Source organism: Sinocyclocheilus grahami, unplaced genomic scaffold (assembly GCF_001515645.1).
Source record: "Sinocyclocheilus grahami isolate Dianchi unplaced genomic scaffold, SAMN03320097.WGS_v1.1 scaffold554.1, whole genome shotgun sequence".
Lineage (NCBI taxonomy): Eukaryota > Metazoa > Chordata > Actinopteri > Cypriniformes > Cyprinidae > Sinocyclocheilus > Sinocyclocheilus grahami.
Window position 1 is genome coordinate 754,251 of NW_015505733.1, and position 20,817 is coordinate 775,067.

A 20,817-nucleotide genomic window follows, 5' to 3' on the forward strand; every position below is an offset into this window, starting at 1 on the left:
TCCGATCGCTAAACGTCTGTTGCATATGGTGCACCAAACACTTGGAAACACTTTCACAAAGTCAGAAGTCTAAATCTGATCATTTACCAAGCTTGGACGTCCTTTTGCCAACATATGAAAGGATTCCAAAGTGATCTCATTTTATTGGCTGTCCTCTCTCACATCTATAATTGGAGATGAAGTGAAGTCCCTCACTGAAAAGGGAACTTCTGCAACACCAATCAACGAACAAATGCTGAACGCAGTTGGTGAATTCAGTATTTGGATCACTTGCTTGATGGCACTAAAAAATAGAGAGACGTGCTCCAAACACACATGTACCGATAGCTTCTTATTAGACTGGCTGTTGATGAAGTGCATTCCATTGAAATAATCAGTGCTTATTTGTTCGTTTCTGTCAGTTTAATTAAAAAAGGTTATATTTTACACATGATACTTCAACAATGCAAAAGTATGAAAAAACGTTCACTATCATCAGCTCGTACATGTGCACTGGTGAAAGCGCAGGAAGAGATGAAACACCATCAATGCTAAATGGTTACAATTAGAGAACACAAGTCAGAGCTCGCCAGCCATGGGCTGCTGGTTGAGAAACGCTTGTTTAGCTGCTGACTCTGTACTTAAGTCAAGTTCAAAAGAGAGTAGTTTTCCCACTTCAGACTGGGATAATTTAGATATAAATTAATAACATATGGATAATGACTGTGGTGGATAGGAAAAAAATATTACATGTAAACAGAGTTAAATCTAAGATCACTGACACTGAAACATGCATTTTCAGTCTAAGTAAAGAACCTCAGGAGAAGTTCACCGCTGTCATAAATATCTCTTTTGCTCTATAGGGAATTAAACCAAGACCTCAGAGGAAACACACACACATAATCACATATTCATTGATCACTGGGACTTGCTGTGCTCTCGCCCTCTCGCTACTGACATAAAGGTCAATAACAACAAATAAAGAGCAATAGCAGTAACAAACAGAGTGAGTTAAAAATAAAAGCTCACATTAAAGATGCTATAGAGGATTGGTAGCAAAAATAAAATGCTAAGGTAAGACGGCATCAGCAAAATAAAGTGTCACTATGAAATGTGAACAGTGGCTTGCCTCACTCTTTCTGTCAATTCCTCCAGAATCCGTCCTCCACCCCAACCTGCCCTTATGTCCTGCTGATAATAGCGGTACAGAGTACAGCACAATACATATGTGAAATTTAATGGAGTATACGTATATTTTCAGGTGTGTAAAGTCAGTCAGGGCTAGTGCTAACTGCAAGTGCTATCATGAATTATTAAGGTGCCTAATTATTAAGGTGTCTCTCTAGGTGTCTTCGAATCAGCTTTGATGTATTTATTTTGATGTACCCTGATCGCCCAGATTCAGTATACTGGTATACTATATTTCATACTTCAGTATACTTACATTATGTAAGAACCCCAGACTTTCTCATGGCCATGAACATTCAAGGGACAATCATGTCTCATGAATATGTCCAGAAATAATGCTGTCGACTGAATGTGGTGTGATTAATTATTCAAAAATAATAATGTGATTAAAAAAAACTAAACCATTAATCATGTCCCCAACACATAAATTCTGCAAAAGGGAATTTTTCTACCACCAGAGAAATTCAAGCTTGAAGTACCACCTTTGTGTTTTTGCAAGTACATGCAGACTGCTCATTAAAAAAAATAAGGGCGGGAAGGAAGGATCTTTTAAAGGTACAGTTCTGCCAGAAATGAAAATTCAGACATAATTTACTCACCCTTGTGTTATTTAAAACAAACAAACAAACACACAAATAAATAAATAAGATCTTTTTGAAACAAAGTTTCATTATTGGCTACTCTATCCCTTTATGATTAATACTATGAAAATAAAACATATTGAAAACTAATCTAATTTTTGTAAGGTGACCATCTATTCAAAGATTTAATCATCTGCCATAATAATCTTTATTTGGTGGTTTTTCTCAGCGAAGTGATAGATGTTATTAAAATTTGATTTGATTATCCTCCATCAACAGCCCTGCCAGAAACTTTGTTACAGCATTCTTTCATTTACTGTCGAAATAACACAGTACAATAATGGTCAAACAATGACATCTGTGTTCTAATTTATTCAAATGAACAAACCCTGTGCCTTAAAGGTGCAATGTGTAATATTTACAACGATCTATTGACAGAAATGCAATATAATATACATAACTATATTTTCAGATGTGTATAAAGACCTTACTTAATTAACCGTTATGTTTTTATTACCTTAGATTGAGCAATTTCTATCAACATACACCGCGGGTCCCCTTACATGGAAGTCGCCACCATGTTTCTACAGTAGCCCTAAACGGACAAACTGCTCTACAGAGCGCATTTCGTCACTTTGTTGTTCTTGCCAATAAAACACTGACACAATGACAAACAAGTACATTAACATTCGCAATAACATCGATTTATTGAATGATTAAGTAAATATAATTCCTTAATTTACCTTTGTAAGGAAATCTCATTGCTCTCTGCTGTTTTTACCGACAACATCTTTACCTGTGTAGGCCACCGTAGCTTCTCTAAAGGGAGGGGTGAGCGGGGGACTGAGCCTTTGGTTGCAATTCGCAACCTCACCGCTAGATGCCACAAAATTTACACACTACACCTTTAAGCTACTTCCTTACCAAACTACCAAAAGAATTTCACACACTTTTCTGCCATGATGCAGATAATGTTCAACATTAACCCAACCAATGAAAAGCCTCAAGGCCTGAGCTGAACTTAAATCTCCAGTTTAATTTGATTTATCTGCTCCCTGTGTCTTTGAATTCAGACCGCTCCATCATAATGTCAGTGCATAATTTATGAGTTGAACAACAACAATTAAAACATCAACACGGAAGACTCTACATAATTCATTGAATGACTTCTAGAGAAAGACTGGCTGTCTGGTTAATGACGGACCGGTCTTTGAAGTCTGGGATTCAGCGGCTCTATGAATATCATGAATAAAGTAAGAGAAAATTGTACTAATTCGATTCATTTATTCTAGAACATTGATTTTTTTTTAGGAAAGCCATCTGTGTTAGTGAAACATTTTCCTGCATGAGAGGCATGAGAGCGGAGCGGCCATTCTCACCAACTGTTCCGGACAAGCACCATGTGCTAACGTAAGGCAACTCAAGTGTGTCAAATACAGCCCTCGATAGGTGGGATAAGTAATATGATATCCTTACGACTCAAATAACTAAACGAAAAAGAGCATGAAGCTGTTTGAAGTACCGTCATGAACTGAATGAAGAAGGAAGCATTGCACTATAATTTTGCCTTCCTGCCATAAAGAAATATCCAGATGGCCACAAAGGTTCCCTACCTGCCCAAACACATGTCAAGTACAGTCTTGTGCCCTTTCTTTTCAAAACATACTCTCTTTTCAGCTCCTCTAGTGCACATTTCTACAGTGTTTGCCTGCATGTAACATGGGGTCCGTTAAATGCTGAAGCTCTAGCTGGGAAAAAGACAGTGTTTAGCATTCCACCTGGTCATTAGGCAGCTGTGCAACTGATATATTCTGAGCCCCAATGTAAAATTAATGCCACCCTCGTATCAACCTCAGACAGACAGGCTAATGAGGGCATTGGAACAAACATGGCATCAATTATTCCATATGCGGCACTATATTTTTAGCTCCATCTTCTTTTCACACTTCAGTGGCCTCAATCTTTAAACCCCACAATAAATAATAAGTTTCTCTCACGATAGACTGGTCATTAAGCCTAACTCTGTCTAACCCAGAAAGGTTTACAAAGCCCCAAACAAAGCTAAACAAACAAAGACCTAACTGCCAGTCATTAAACGGTCAGGGTTAGTTGCTAATAGTGTGAGGCAATTAGCACATGGTCCAGGAAAGCCCTCAGCAATCCTAATTAAGTCATCTCTAAGTTCACTGCAGAGGCACTGGGCTCGCTTATCACACCCAAGAGGATGGCAGAAACCAACACAAGAGAGAGATCCAAGCATAAACAATGGTCATTTCTAAATCATGTACTCGCTATGCTCTCTACACGAACGTCTGCTTCTTAGATGGTAAAATTGCATGGTTTGAACAAAGAAAACGTCTTCTTATAACCCTGTTTTCTTTCCATAAGAGACCTTTTCCCTAGCCCACAGACAGGCTAAGCCTGTTGGGTGAAATGTTATATAATGAGGGTCAGCTGATGGTCAGTTTGAATGTTTTGAATTTGAACCGAATAAAGGTAGACCTCAGTCATCTACATTCACTCTCTTTTCACTGGCATCTGCTCTTGGATTCTCCTCTTGCCTTATGCTCTTCCTCTCTACCTGAGCTCTGACTTCTTGGAAAATGGTGTTAAAGGCCATCAGATCTTCACTGGCATCTCTCTTTCTCTCTTCAGAGCTTCAGGAGCTGTTCACACAGAGCACGTTTTTCCATTCCACTGTGCTAGTTTTCCATTTTTTCTCTATGTAAGCACACACTAGATGGACACGCTTGGATGTTGCATTCGCCTCTCATGCATGCCGCAGCATTCTCAACACAATGCTCAAGTTAAATTAAGTTCAACTTTTGAAAAAAGTGTCTCCAGACCTTGAGTTTTTTCCCCATTCTACTGCCTGCATCTCGTGTTTTTCAAAGCAAAAATGCATTCTATGTGAATGTCCCCTTATGCTGCACTCTATCTTTTCCTATTTCTTTCTCTCTCACTCGCTTAATTCAATATGCATCTTGTTTCAATTGAATTATCCATTCTATATTTCTATTCTATATTTAATTCAATATGTAATCATTTAAAACAGTAACATCTGATTAAAGCAGTCATGTTAATAAACAATTTGCTCTTTCAAAACAGGAGTAATGTACTAGCATTATCTAGCTTACTGCTTATTTTCAATGTTTGTACAGTGTTTGTAATTGGATATGTTTGAAGACAGATAATGACAGGGGCATAGAGAGGTTAAGGGTTAAAAAAATAAAGCAAACTGTGCATATTGTTACGTATATGTCCAGCCACTTGCTGTCTGTACTGTGCATAATATGGCTTTGTCATGTTGAATACAATTGTTCAATTGTTTTGCATTTAGCAGCACAACCTGTAAGTGGAGCAACATTTTGTTCCCCCGCAAAATTCACACACATGGATAAGCTTGACTTGATCTGACTGAAGCTATAACATTTAATATTTTCCATGAGAAATCTAAAATTGGCATAAAATAAATCAATAGAAAAGCTTGAAAAAATTCTCAAGGGGAAAAATTCTCAATTCTTTTCAGTTGTCATCTGAATAAGCGCCACAAGAGATTTTTTCCCCAACCCACCATTAAAAAAATTGTCCTTATTGTGACTGAAGTCGCTTTTGTCTCTAAATCTGTAGGTTTTAAGTGTTTAAACCTAACTTTGACTTGAAAGGAAAAAAATCTTCTGTCACTTACCTCCAAAGGGAACTCTCAAGAACTTTGTTGGAGTCTGCATGGTAATATTTAGTGAGAATGAGGATGACCTATGAAGAGAAAAAAAAGTGTCATTAAACATTAAACGAAAATAATTATATATACACATACTGTACATAATACACCATTTTTCTTTACAATTCTATTAAAAAAAATACAGTGGTGTCCAAAAATCACATTGAAAATGTGTGTGAGATGGAGCAAATCAAACATATTAAGAACACTCAATCCACTTTTCTCTTGTAGGATCTCATATCCGTAGCGAACATTGCATTTGCAAAAACGTTTCAGTCTGGAAGAGATTGAATTTGCTGAGAAAATGAGACATCACTGCAAGTGTCGAGTTCTTCAGACTTACACAGAAGCATATGCTAACCTCATTTGACAGATCCATCAAACTGTAAACACTTGATGGCAAACATCTTCCTAGCTTCTGCTAATAACTACTCCATTTCTCTTTTTTTTGGATCTTTAGGACTGACTGCACTGCAAGCAGTTGCTATAGTATTGATGAACATGCAGTACATTTATTTTGTTAATTTTTCTTTCTCTCATGAAACAATAAAAATCACACATGCAATAAGCAAGCGGGGTGAGTATCAACAAGCAACACATAGCTTTCTTCAGTAGCTTTCTTCAACATTCATCAGTTGCATTATAGTGTATTTTAATTTAAACAGGTACAATACACAGTTGCAATAGGTCTGAAAATGCAAATAGTAACATCTTGATCATTACATTTTATGTTGTAGGGTTTCTGTATGTATTTCTCTGTGTTGTGGCATTTTAGCAAGAGCAAAGCTTAAAAAAACAGCTACCTTGCTGATTAGGCTGCTTATATTATAGCTTATATTATAGCTTATATTATAGCTTCAATCAACACAATACATATGATGAAATCTACTGCAGCTCCACCACAAGATTCTTTCTGCCATGTGATTCTACTTGCCGTGAAGTATTTTTACAATGAAACCCACTGTATCTCTATAAAACTGGTTTCAATCCCAGGACTTACTGTGTTTGTGTAATGGACGGTAAATGCTTTTTTTGCGCATTAAGGTATAAAGCACATGTCGAATAGAGAGCACACACACACACACACACACACACACACACACACACAAAATTATGCCTTCCTCTGGTCTATCTGGTTGAGGTATAAATGCTAGGGTGAGGTGTATCCTTAAAGTCTCTCTTATCTTGTATTCATGTTAGTAGGACAACTGAGTTTGAAGTAACAAATCAGTAGAGTGTGAGTGAAGGGGGATGACTTCTGTCTGTGTGTCTCCTTTATCTTTCTCTACTGCCTCACACACTGGGTCTCTGACAGCAAAGCCCAGTGGAAAAGCAGCGGCACGAAAAATTGTCAGAGAGATTCAGGGCCTTGGCAGGGTGATTGACAGGTCAGTATTGGAATGTGGCAGGAAGCGTGTGGACCGGGCCAGCCTTGGGCTTTGCTTGGGGAATCGGCTGAGAGGGTTATTGCCCTGAGCTTGTCCCTCCCTCTTTAGACGACAGAAGTGCTAAAGGTCAGAAAGGTGTGAGCAAGAAAAGCAGGTTGTGTATGGCTGAAAAGCTATTTTAACCTTTAACAGTGATTCATGGCAGGTCTCAAACCGAACTGAACAAGACCCAGTTATTTATCCCTGATCTCAAGGATTCAGTATATAATGTGCTTTATTTCTTACAATTATAAAAGTAATTTGAAAGGGCCAAATATGTTTTGTTCTAATAAATTATTTTAATGTTTTTTAATACAGTTCAGCTGCTCTGAACATTGAGTGATATAAGTTTAAGATTCAGTGTAATCATGCCTGCAATTTCCACATTCATAATTATTCATAAAATAAAAATAAATTCCCACATACTGTTATTCACTGTAACATTCTACCAGTTGGTAAGATTTTTAAAATCTTTCTGAAAGAAGTTACAAAGGCTGCATTTATTTGATCAAAAATACAAAAAAACAGTGATATTGTGAAATAGGCTATTATATACATGAGGAATTTACCAATTAATTCTTTAAAAATCCTACAATGTGATTTTCTGGATTTTTTTTCTCATTTTGTCTCTCATAGTTGAGGTATACCTATGATGAAAATTACAGGCCTTCTCTCATCTCTCATCTTTTTAAGTGGGAGAACTCACACAATTGGTGGCTGACTAAATACTTTTTTGCCCCACTGTATAGGCTATTATTATATAGTTTTGTATTTCACTATATTTTAAAATGGCATTTATTCCTGTGATGACAATGCTGAATATTCAGCAGCCATTACTCCAATCTTCAGTGTCACATGATCCTTCAAAAATTATTTTAATATGCTGATTTGGTGCTCAAGAAACATTTTTTATTATCAATGTTGAAAACTTAATACTGTGTTGCTTAATATTTTTGTGGAAACTGTGATTACACGCACAGACATTTAAGTTAAAAAGTTAAAGAACAGCATTTATTAGAAATATAAACCCATTGTAACATTCTACATGACTGTACTGTCACTTTCAAACAATTTAATATATCCTTGCTAAATAAAAGAATATGTTTTCCTTTAAAAATATCTTACTGAGCCCAAACTTTTAAACGTTAGTGTATAAGAGAAAATTAAATAAACAAATCAAATCAAGTTGTCTTTCTATTTGACTGTAATTCTACAAATAGTGCATATGAATCAGCACTGTCTTGTTTGTTTTGTTTTTGTTTCTGTTCTGAGCAAAAGCAAGCCATCTGATCATTATTAAAATTGTTCAAAACAAGTCTGCTTTTTGTGTTTTATTACTCCACATATTATGTTCCTTTCCTTTCTCTCTCTTTGTCTTTCTCTTTGTCTATCATCAACTTCCATCAAAACAAATCTGAAACGCATCTCAAGCATCAGGCCCCCAAACATCCTCTTGGCTATTCATGCCATAATTTGTCAAGAACATAACTATTTACCAGATGCGATCTGTATCTAATTTAAAGAACCTTTCTCTCTGGGAATACTGAAGAAAATGAGGCTTACTGTTACTGCAAACACAGCTGTATCTGGAAGAATAACCAAGTATCTTTTTCCACTTATGATTTTTAAAGACCTTACAACATTTATCAAACAGTGGATGAGTGGTCTACATTCATTCAACAAGAAGCATTTGTGCTTTCCCAAATAAATACCACAGTGTGATCGCCAACAACTGCAAATCTTCCCTATTCATCAGTACAGACACCATTTTGACGATTCCTTTTGAACTAATTATGCTGAACCTAATCAAACATATTAGCTGTCCACAGCGCATTTTAGCATCAGGACACACAGCAAAGAGTTTTCTCAGTCTACCCAGGGGGCCAAGTGCCCCCGCACAGGCATCAGATGGTGGCCTTTGGAAAGAGTCTGTCTGCACCAGCTGTCTGCAGTACAAGGCTAATAAACCACTGGGAGCAAAGCCTTTCACTCACTGACATCATGCAAATACAGTCTGAGGAAAAGAACAACTGATGATCAGCAGCTTAGAGCAAAGCCCACTGAACTCATTACTGACATCAGCATGCAGAGAATAATCTTCACATCATTTACTTTGAGCAATAACAAAGCTGACATCAGCTGAGAGTGAGGAGAAGCGAAGACTTCCACATACACAGGCACTCTGGTGGCAGCCCCTCAGTTTATCTGTTTACCAAGAGGAAGTGAGAGCAGACCAAAAAAAAAATACAACAGTAAAATCAGCACTGAGCACAAGAACATGTTATTGAGAGTAAATCTTGTCATCATAAGTGTCTAGAACAAAATAATATCAATTCAATTAGAAATGCATTCTGATTAAATTTCTGGCTGATATTCAAATTCTATTGTATTTTGAGACAAAAAAAAATCAATAATTTTAAGTGCATTAAGTGATTTGTATCATAACATTATAACATACAGTATGAAAGATGGATATTCCTTATCACATTAAAAATGTTAATTATTTAATACCACTGTTAAAAGATTAAATTTCAGTGACTGTTACATGACAACAAAAAATCTGAGCATGAGGAAATGAGCATGCACAACTAAATAGCTAAAATGTAAAAAATATTATAATATTTCAAGCTGCGATGAAACAGAAGTAGCAAGAGATCCTTTCTTCCGTATTGTGATACACATCCAAGTTTAAAATTATTGCACACATCAATAAAAATAAAAGATCAGTCACATCATTAAAAATAAACTTCAGCCATGCGTTTCTAATGCTCGGATCTTTAGGAAGGCTATGCAAAGTTTTGTGAGGAGCAGAACGCACCTCCTTGATTACATATGACAATGACGCATTGTTAAGGGCCGAGTGTCGAGGAGAACTGTGACATCACGATTCTCCCGAGTTCAAATCTGGGTGCTTCAAAAGAGTAGAAAAGAATCATTCTCATTTTAAACTGGGTAGTTACTTTTGAGTTCTGAAAACAGCAGTAAGTTTTTATTATAGTAATCTCTTTTATGTCTAAATATAAGCAACACTTTGATTTTCCTTTTCATGAAAAAAAAGGTAACACTTTATTTTAAGGACCTATTCTCACTATTAATTAGTTGCTTATTAGCATGCATATTACTAGCATATTGGCTGTTTATTAGTATTTATAAAGCACATATTAATGGCTTTTTCTGTATGACTTTATTCTAGATCCCTTAATCCAACCCCATACCTAAACAAATGGTGAATTACTGCTTTAAAAATTCTAATGTTGACCAATATCAAACATAGTATCAATATATCATGCATCTTTAAATTGAATGATTAAAATGTAAACTTTCCAATGGACTGATGAAAGCAGAAACAGCACAGAGTGAAAAAAAGAGAAAAAGTATGACTGTAAATACAGTTCTCTTATATACACACTACTTGAGGTGATAGAATATGCTTAACAGCGCTGTGTGCACTTCAAAAAAGGATAACGGAGAGACTGAAGCTTTTTCTCAAACCACAGCAGAGATCCCTTGGATTTGTCACCATCGCTGTCCAGCATAAAAGCAGAAAAAATGCCTCGAGCATTACACACACAGATTTGGCTTGCCAAGATAGGAAAAGTATAAAAGTGGCTCTTGTAGCCTTTCTCAGCTGCGTCACAGAAGACTTTACGCTTAAATCATTTATCCATAAATCAAAAGGTTTTTTTTCTTTAGTGACATAAAATGTTGTCACTAAAGAAAAGGCAGGTCTACAGTTTGTCTCTCCATCTGTTCTGCTGTGAGGGGGGGGGGGGGGGGGGGGACTATATGAGTAATGGTGATAGAGGCAGAGGATAGGTAGACATCAGTCAGTCCACCGCACAGCAACAGACAGACTCTCTATCGGAAACCTTAGGAGAAAAAGAGCTGTGAGGCCAGTGCATTTATACCAACACACTGGCCCTCATCCCAGAATATCAGCTTAGCAAACTGGTTTTAGCTACATCTAAATCTTAGTCTAGAAATATCTTCAGTGCATCACATGCTGGGAAAGACTGCAATTTGCCTGAAAGACAGCACGTACAGCGCCTCCACATAAGGCTTCTGCAGGACATCTTTATGGACACTATAAATCTGGTACTAATTAGTTGACGAGACAGAGTGCAGGTGCATAAAACACTAAGAATCATAAATAATAAAATATAAATTATGGAAGCAATTATTGTCCTCACTGACAACGTTTTATAGAGGATATTATAGTTGTCAAATGATTCTCTCGATGTGTTGTTGTTAATTTTGTTGTTTTTTATTGTTTACGGCCCCTGAAAAAGAGACAAGTATCTGAATAGATCCTAACCTTGTTAAAAGGAGAGTCTCTAAATAAACTGAGTTTCTCTAGCAATGCATTCAAGTAGGACACAAGGGGGGCCACTGATGAACCGCCTGACCTTCCCATGTCTGTCTGCGGTTGTGTGTTTCCTCCTACTACTGGCTATGTTGCATGTTTCATTCTCTCATGCCTGAAGTGCTTCAAAACCCAAAGATGTGAAGTGCTGTGAAGTGATGTAAAGTGCTTCAAGTGTCCAAAGACACAGAAATGTATTATTGCAGTCATATTTTCTCAGGCAGCTCCAAAAATTGCCAGTGCATTTTTCAGCAAGTCTTCGAAAAAGTGTAAACTTTTCCTGAAATTGGTGAAACTCTCTCTAAAAAAAGTGGCAAGAAAAAGTTCTCTATTTGTAGCTTTGGGAGAATGCCATTTCTCAGCCAGTTGGTGACATTTATTAGGGAAAAGTCAAGCAGCCTGTGACGAGACGTGAATGGACAAACACAATGCCACAAGAGGCACCATTGAAAAACACATCATGGCAAACATACCACATGCGAACTGTGACTGCACAGAGCACTATTCGACATGCCAATGAACTTGGCGTTTCTTTGAAGAGCAGTAAATCAAGTCTATGCTGAAAGTCGTTCTTATAAAGCCAGACAAGGAAATGAATCACTTCGCAAAAATGCACAATCCCTCAACTAACGTGTCTGATGCAGTGGGACCACACACATAGAAAAAGATACATAGAAAGCCATTCATAATTTAAATGACTGTACAGTGTCTCTCAAATTAACGACTGATTGGATAGAATGGGGATACCAATGATAAACGTCTAATTTATGTTCCTCTGCATTAACTGGACAGTACTCCAGTTTAAAATGTGACAGATGCTAATCCATCCCAGGCTGATTACTCATAATCCAGTGGAGTGTAGTTTTGGGTTTTAGTATGGACCCCTGAAGATTACTTCACAGCATCACACAGCTCTCTCCCCCATCAATCACACAGATTGACTAGGTAATCTCAGAAATGTGAGATTATGAGAGAATTAGTGTGCCTACAGATGTGCCTGTAGAAAACGATCTGCTTAAATCAAGGAGGTTAGCTAACTAAAGCATGCAGGCAATGTCTTATAAAGCACTTTCAAAATAAACTTCCAAGAATATTAACATAATGTCACACTTTACATCGCAGCGTTCCTGTTAAAGTATAATTAGATATGTAATGTGCAATTAAAATGTAATTGTTTGAGAACAACCTGCAGCTACGTATTTTATTCTTACTGCCATAGCAATTAATTACATTCATTTGCAATACAGCAACTCTGCAATTGAAAAGGCTTAAATAGTTGAAACTCTATTCTATATTGGTTTTTAAAAAGCACATGAAAAACAAATAAACTGCAAACTGTGGTTTTATGTCCTAAGGGATATTCTGAGAGGGCTTCAATGTGTAGCATCCGCTCTGTATGACAGGTTTTGTCACATGAAGTGTAAACACAAAAAAAGTCACACCTGATCATTTAAAAACCAGTCTTGCTGGATTGTTTTGTATTATTTTTCCGGCACAGACTAACGTTCAAAAAGAGGATAAAAAAAGAGACAGTAAAGATATTTACAATATCATAAAAAAATTATATTTAAAAAAGATGTTCTTTTGAACTTTCTATTCATTAAATAATTCTTGAAAAAAAATGTATCACAGTTTCCACAAAAAAATTCAGCTTTGGAATCAATTGCATTTTAAAATGACAAAATGTTTGTAATATTTCACAATATTACTGTTTTTTTAATCAAATAAATACAGCTTTGGTGAGCATAAAAGGCTTATTTCAAAGACAAAGGAAATATTACAGACACCGTAAGAATGGCAGTGTATCTTGTTCTACTTTGACACAATCTTACATTTCCTAAGTACTGATTGCCAATAAACACCCGGCATGTGAGTGACACATAAAAACAGCTGATGCAGGGAATGCAGGGAGGGACCACAGACCCACTGTCCAGCTGTGTTGTTTCCTCTCAATGATTTTATTCCCATCACTCGCTGTAAATCCAGCCAGAATGTTGAATCTGAGGGAAAATATAAACAAAAGGGAAAGCACAGGGTGTCTAACTGTGAGTGTTGTGTGCTTATGTTTGAGACGTGATTGAGTGGCCTGCAACAGTGCATTGATGAACCAAGAGGAAAAGTAGGCTTATAATGAACTCTGCAGATAGAAGTTCTGGCATGGCCTCCTGGCACACTGACAGTGGAGGCTTTTCTCAGCCAGACACAGTGAGAGAGACCCATAGTGGACACAGCTGTTATTACTGGCATAACAGCTGTCACCTTTGCAACACAGTAATCCTTTTCTCTCAATCATCCCTTTATGTTGTAATAATTTCCCATATATCTCAATTATTCTGTCTATATCTACCCCTCACCCACAACTCTCTTTTGCTTTGGTAAGATTATTGCCTCTGCAAGGCAATAAGTCCTCTTTGATGACACATTTCCATCGATATTTCTTTTTGACATTCTTTAAATTTGACATGATCCCAATATCATTCTTCCTCTGAAACTGTCCTGTCTCATTATCAGCATTCAGAGCCTGAAGCCTCTTCCTGACAAGATTGGCTATGTTATCCGCCTTCATTTATTTGTGTACTTGAGTGGAGTGAACAGAGAACAGATAACTTATCTCGGATATAAAGGATGAGGTTCTCAAGCTGTGAGACTAGGCCCGGATCGAATTGAAATGAATACGTTACGCATAACTACTAAATGTTCAGACTTAACCTTGGGTGCTGGTTTTGCACTCTTTGTTTAGGCTTTGAAACTGGCTGTCTTAAAAAGCAGTGGAACATGAACCCCATTCCGTCTGAGACCCCTTAAGTGGACCGCATAAAGCAGCACACTCCACTGAAGCGATAAAAAAAATGTTTGCAGATCGCCACGTTTCAGTTAAACATATAGATTCACAAATAATGACTGGAATGGAACAGCTATCATTAAAGGTCAAAGAAACAAAACAAACTTGTGGGGTAGTAATTGTGAGTGGGACCAGATCAAAAAAGACAAAAGAGGACAGAAATATAACAAAAGAGATAATTTTTTTAAAAAGAGCATTACATATTCACTTAATATTAAAAAAGACTAAATAAATGAATATATATATATATATATATATATATATACACATACTGTATATATACATACTGTATATATATATATTTATATATTAACTTACTGTGAATTATATATATATATATATATACAGTATATATACACATACTGTGTGTGTATATATATATATATATAATTCACAGTATTGAGAATCAAGCATATGTAAACTTTTGAACGGGGTCATTTTTATAAATTCAACTATTATTTTCTCATCTTTTCCAAACAAAGCAAAAACCATTGCCTCAGTTAATAGAGTCTTCTTTGATGTGGGCTGGTGCCGTCTCAAGAAGTCAAGATTGGCCATGCACATATGAAACTATTACTTCAATGTGAGCCTTTATCTGGATTAGGGGAAAATACACTGACCACTAGAAAGGAATCCATCTGATGAGAGAGTAATTAAGAGGGATATGCTGACCACACAAGGTTTACAGGAGAGCAATGTAAACATGTTGAGTATAGAGAGATCTCTGAAGCTCAGCCTAATGCTCTCATGGCTAATTGAATCAAGTATTTTGGCCTCTTCGCTCCATTAAACTGTGCACTGACTCCCAAGAGTAAAGCATCTCACTGCTGCCCTCCCACCCCAAAAACGTTCCTATCACTTTACTTTTCCTCTTTACATTCTTTTACAGTATCTTCCTGATGGTTCTCCCTATAATTAATTTAAATCTATTTAGTCCACATAAACCACACTCAAAACAAATATTTACACTCAATTTGCCTTCAAAACAAATATTTAGGCTTAGTACTTAAGATTTATGTACTGTATTTCAATTGCATATAACATTTTCATCCATTTGGATTATATATTAACATTTAAACTAATAAACTTTATGTGATGCATATTTGCCGACCATATATAAATGAAACAAGTAATGAGATTTATGTAATAGCACCAATAAATCCAATTTGTTTTAAATGTATAAGAAACAGGATTTTGCAATATTATGTAATAAACCCAATTTGCTTAATGCAGTACATTGTTTATTAATAAACTCAACGTAATTTAAAATCATATTTACAATTTTTTATTTTTTCCTCCCCCTTCCCAGTCTCAACAGAATCGGATACCTCAGGTAAATCAATGATAACAATACTGCTTATGTTACACTAACATTTTTAAAAAAAATCTGTGACGTGCAGTAATTTTGAACGATGGATGGTGGTCAGAAAAAAATGCCATAAGTCTCAGGGGTTGAGTGGCTTTGCACCTCCACACTTTCCATGAATATTTAATTACATGCAAGAAGTACACAAGTATAAAAGGAACATTCTACAACTAAATTTTTTACTTTTAATATTTTCAATTTTACAGTGTGAATATACAGTATTTATGTAAAGGTTTAATAATGTATATCACTATAAGAATAAAGAATCAATTACTCACATTGATTTATTACACTGATCCATTACAATCAAATGATTCTGATTCCTTGGATTTAATGCAAGTAATGGTTGAACTGTATGAAATATTATTGAATGAAAATAAAAGTCATTATTCAGCTTTATTTAAAAGAGGAGCCAATAGCTTCAGATGACATGAGAAAACACAAATCCTCCGATATAAACACCCACAATGTTTGCTTTAACGTCTAATCTTTTCCAAACAAAGCAAAAACCATTGCCTCAGTTAATAGAGTCTTCTTTGATGTGGGCTGGTGCCGTCTCAAGAAGTCAAGATTGGCCATGCACATATGAAACTATTACTTCAATGTGAGCCTTTATCTGGATTAGGGGAAAATACACTGACCACTAGAAAGGAATCCATCTGATGAGAGAGTAATTAAGAGGGATATGCTGACCACACAAGGTTTACAGGAGAGCAATGTAAACATGTTGAGTATAGAGAGATCTCTGAAGCTCAGCCTAATGCTCTCATGGCTAATTGAATCAAGTATTTTGGCCTCTTCGCTCCATTAAACTGTGCACTGACTCCCAAGAGTAAAGCATCTCACTGCTGCCCTCCCACCCCAAAAACGTTCCTATCACTTTACTTTTCCTCTTTACATTCTTTTACAGTATCTTCCTGATGGTTCTCCCTATAATTAATTTAAATCTATTTAGTCCACATAAACCACACTCAAAACAAATATTTACACTCAATTTGCCTTCAAAACAAATATTTAGGCTTAGTACTTAAGATTTATGTACTGTATTTCAATTGCATATAACATTTTCATCCATTTGGATTATATATTAACATTTAAACTAATAAACTTTATGTGATGCATATTTGCCGACCATATATAAATGAAACAAGTAATGAGATTTATGTAATAGCACCAATAAATCCAATTTGTTTTAAATGTATAAGAAACAGGATTTTGCAATATTATGTAATAAACCCAATTTGCTTAATGCAGTACATTGTTTATTAATAAACTCAACGTAATTTAAAATCATATTTACAATTTTTTATTTTTTCCTCCCCCTTCCCAGTCTCAACAGAATCGGATACCTCAGGTAAATCAATGATAACAATACTGCTTATGTTACACTAACATTTTAAAAAAAAATCTGTGACGTGCAGTAATTTTGAACGATGGATGGTGGTCAGAAAAAAATGCCATAAGTCTCAGGGGTTGAGTGGCTTTGCACCTCCACACTTTCCATGAATATTTAATTACATGCAAGAAGTACACAAGTATAAAAGGAACATTCTACATCTAAATTTTTTACTTTTAATATTTTCAATGACTCAAGTACAAAAGTTTGCAACAAGTCATCTCGATTTTCAATTTAATCAGGATTTTCTGAAACGCTTTAAACGAGCAGACTCAGACTCTACACTTCAACAGTCCTGAAAGATAGACAAAGAGAATGAGTTGTGTCCCAATGCCAATCACAGAGTTTGCAAACTCTGACATTTTAGATACATCATTCAAACATACACTGCCTAGTCCCCAAAAAAAAGAGTCACCATTTGGATTTAAATAACAAATACTAACGAGTCTTGGATTGGATCACAAATCTTTTAACCCAACTGATGCAGTGTGTACATTTGATGAAAATCATATGACAATAACAAAATTCATCAGGCTCAATTTGTGAAACAGTGGTTCAGTGAGCATGAGGAATCATGTTCACACATGAATTATCCACCAGAGTCCTGAGCTTAACCCTATTGACAGTCGTTAGGATGTGCTGCTGAGTCCACTTTACAGAGTGGTTTGACTCTCCCATTGTCAATACCTCATCTCAGCCAAAATTTAATGCAACTCTTGATGGAAACAAATGCTGTGATGTTGCAAGATGTTGTCGAAACAATGCCACAATGAAAGCACAATGTAATATAAGCTAAAGGCGGTCCAATGAAATATGAGTGTGCGACTTATTTTTGGACAGGAAGTGTAAAGTTAACTCCAACACATCCCAAAGACTTTCACTGGGGTTTAGCTCAGGACTCTTTGGTGGACAATCTTTCACAGTTTGAGCCTGATGAATCTTGACACTGTCATCCTGGAATATATACACGGGTATGTCTTCCGAAAAAAAAAATCTAAGCACTGTATCGGTAAGGGTTAAAAGATTTGTTGCCAAACATACAACATGCCAGAAATATGTTGATCGCTGCAATCATGATCAAATCATTAAAACACAAGTATTTTGCCAGACGCTGACCGTTTTTGGCAAGGCAGTGTATAATAAAAATTCAAATTAAAACCAGTGCTATTTTAGGATTTTTGGACTGATTTTGAAAATTCTGATGAAACTGGATGAAACTTCTAAAGTTGACTGAACCAAGTACTTAACTTGTAAAACAGTTACCAATGCTCAAGTTTTTATAGTAACCTCTAGTTATCTTTACAAAGAAACTGTACATTTTATCAACTCAAAAATTAGCTAATGAGCTAAACGATTGAAATAAAAAAAAATCTATGTTTTCAATACAGCCCTAATTAGCACCATGTGCAAGTTAGCTATCTAGTGGACTAAACGATAGTTCATGCATTGATATTAGTGTAATACGATATCAAAAGCACTAATAATACATGCATATACACTGAAATCTGTCAAATTATATACAATGAGTACAGATGTAACTTTCCTTGCAAACAGGTCACGATCCAGGCCTCTCCAATGCAAAATGGCAAGGAGAATGCTTCTTCTGGCGCTGCTTTTGAATTTGTGGGTGCGTTTACAATGCTGCTTTAGACATGTCAATGTGCAGTACCGCCACCTACCGACTGGAGTATGGAACGGTGTTATTGCCGCTTCTAAACGATTCCAATTCCTCATAATCTCATAATTTAACTAATTGGATTTAACTTGTTCCACAGCCAGGTGTATTTAAACCATATTCATAATTTTTAACCTATTAAATAAAAAAATAAAGATCATTGCACCCCATTGAATTTTATTGTATGGACCAAAAAACAAGACACTTTTCAAAATATCTTCTTTTATGTTCCACAGAAGAAACAAAATCATACAGGGTTTGAACAACACGAGGCTGAGTAAATGATGACAATTTAAATTTTTGAGTGAACTGTACCTTTAACTTTTTTCTATTCCTCAAGCTAGAGAGTTTCGGGTTCCTTTTCTTGTTCTCATTATGGCCTTATAGAATCTCCTATCATAGCCTCCATAACATATGGTACGGAAAAAGAAATGGTGATAGATATTTGTTTTCACTGGCTGGAGAGTATCTGTTGTGTTTACTGGCAAGCAGTACTTTGTAAACGTGTGACCACCCAGTTTTGTCTGTTTCTAGGATGTTTCAAGGTGGTCAGCCTTTGTATAAACAGAACAAATCTTAATAGAAAAGAGACCCAAGCAAGACCAAATACCAGCTTTGAACTGAGTCAGATTTCTTGGCAGTTTGTGTCTGTGTGACTGATCAATGTAATGCCCATCTTTCCTGGCTTTTCTTTTTATAGGTACTTAAAGTAGCTTTGCTACTTCTAGTTAGTCATTTCTCAATTGTGGAAGAGAATGATGTAAGGTAAAACAGCTTTCATTTGCTCTCAGGTGAAACTGCTTGCATTAGTTGTCAGGTGAATCAGTCCTCTTACATGCTGAGCAGACTACATCACTCCGCAACAATCTACTTCAGCCATTAGGATACAGAACCACGGGGATCATAAGTTCATGGAAAAATTGAAATACTTTCATAATGGCTGTTACCATCTCATATACCTGATTGCCTGGCCAGTCTTACAACAAAGTGGAATAAAATAAGAGTGGTGAATTCAGAGAAGAGCACCCATCACCCATTGCTGAGCTCATGCCTATTAGTTTTCACAGAGTCTCAACATTCATAATTCATCCAGAGCAGGCCAGGGATTTTCTACATCACAGACAACACACCTAACAGGAACAGAGATCATGTTGTTATTGGTATTAAGAGAAAAAACAGCAGAGGCTTTAATATTAGAAAATAAATAACTAAATAAATACTTGACCTATGTCTAAATTTTAATATACTGTACAGATTTCTTACTTAATAATAAATGGCTGTTATTAAGTTTGTGGTCTGTATCTGAATTAATACTTTTATTAAGCAAGGACGCATTACATTGACAGTAAGTGAATGTAAAGATTTTACATTGTTACAAAAGAAAATATTCAGAACTTTTTGTTCATTAAAAAAATCCTTAAAGAAAATGTGATTTATGTACACAAAACCGCAAAACCTCATGAAAGGTAGACACCAAAAGAGTTTTTCATATAAAAGAAATTCATGTAAGCCAATGCTGAGTAACAGCCATCTGAATCATACCCCCCCCAAAACATTTTTAAAAAAATCGGCTCATCATATTTAAAACACAGATGTAAACGTAACCTGTTTCTTTCCATTTCTCAAAGCCAAAATTTAAATAAAGTTACAGCATAACTCTCCTAACATACCACGTTTACAAGATATTATATAATAAAAATACTCTGACATAATCTGTTAATACAAGAGCACATGGAAAAGGTACGCTTTACTTCCCCTTGTAACAACACCATCTTGCAAAATCATCACATTTACCATGAACCAAATCTAGATCTAACTTTACAGACCACCCCAGTAACAAACTTGAGTCTTGAGTTTAACTTAGTTTAATAAACTTCTAAAAAGAACAAACCCCATGCCATCAGACGGTTGCATGACTTAAAGCCAAAACAATGCTTCGGCGTATCGCTGACTTCCATTGGAGAAGCCCCAGAGCCAAGCAGAGCTGACCTTATCAAAAAAGCAACAAACAGAGAAGTGCTGTCAGAGCTAAAAATAAGCAAAGGTTTGAGTCTGACAGTTACCAGTTATGACTCCAGTAGTAGAGGAGAAAAAAGGAAAGATATTTTAGTGCTTATGGACTACAGGTACAAACATAAACACCATGCGTGCATATGAGTCAGCAGAGGTTTGATTGAGATCATTTTGATTTGTAAAGTGTTGAGACAATTCAAAGGGATCGGTGATATCAAAATATCCCCAAAATGAATTATTGTATTCACTATAATTCAAAAGCTTGG

General features: G+C 36.0%; 1 protein-coding gene across 5 annotated transcripts in view; it reads right to left on the reverse strand.

Annotated features, from left to right (window-relative positions):
* The window catches only part of LOC107556072 (VPS10 domain-containing receptor SorCS2-like), a 185,466-nt gene that overhangs the window by 123,159 nt on the left and 41,490 nt on the right, over positions 1–20,817 (reverse strand). For all 5 annotated transcript variants that reach the window (XM_016239069.1, XM_016239067.1, XM_016239068.1 and 2 more), the window contains exon 2: positions 5,437–5,504. In XM_016239069.1, coding sequence (XP_016094555.1) covers positions 5,437–5,504 — 68 coding nt within the window. The remainder of the gene's footprint in view (positions 1–5,436; positions 5,505–20,817) is intronic.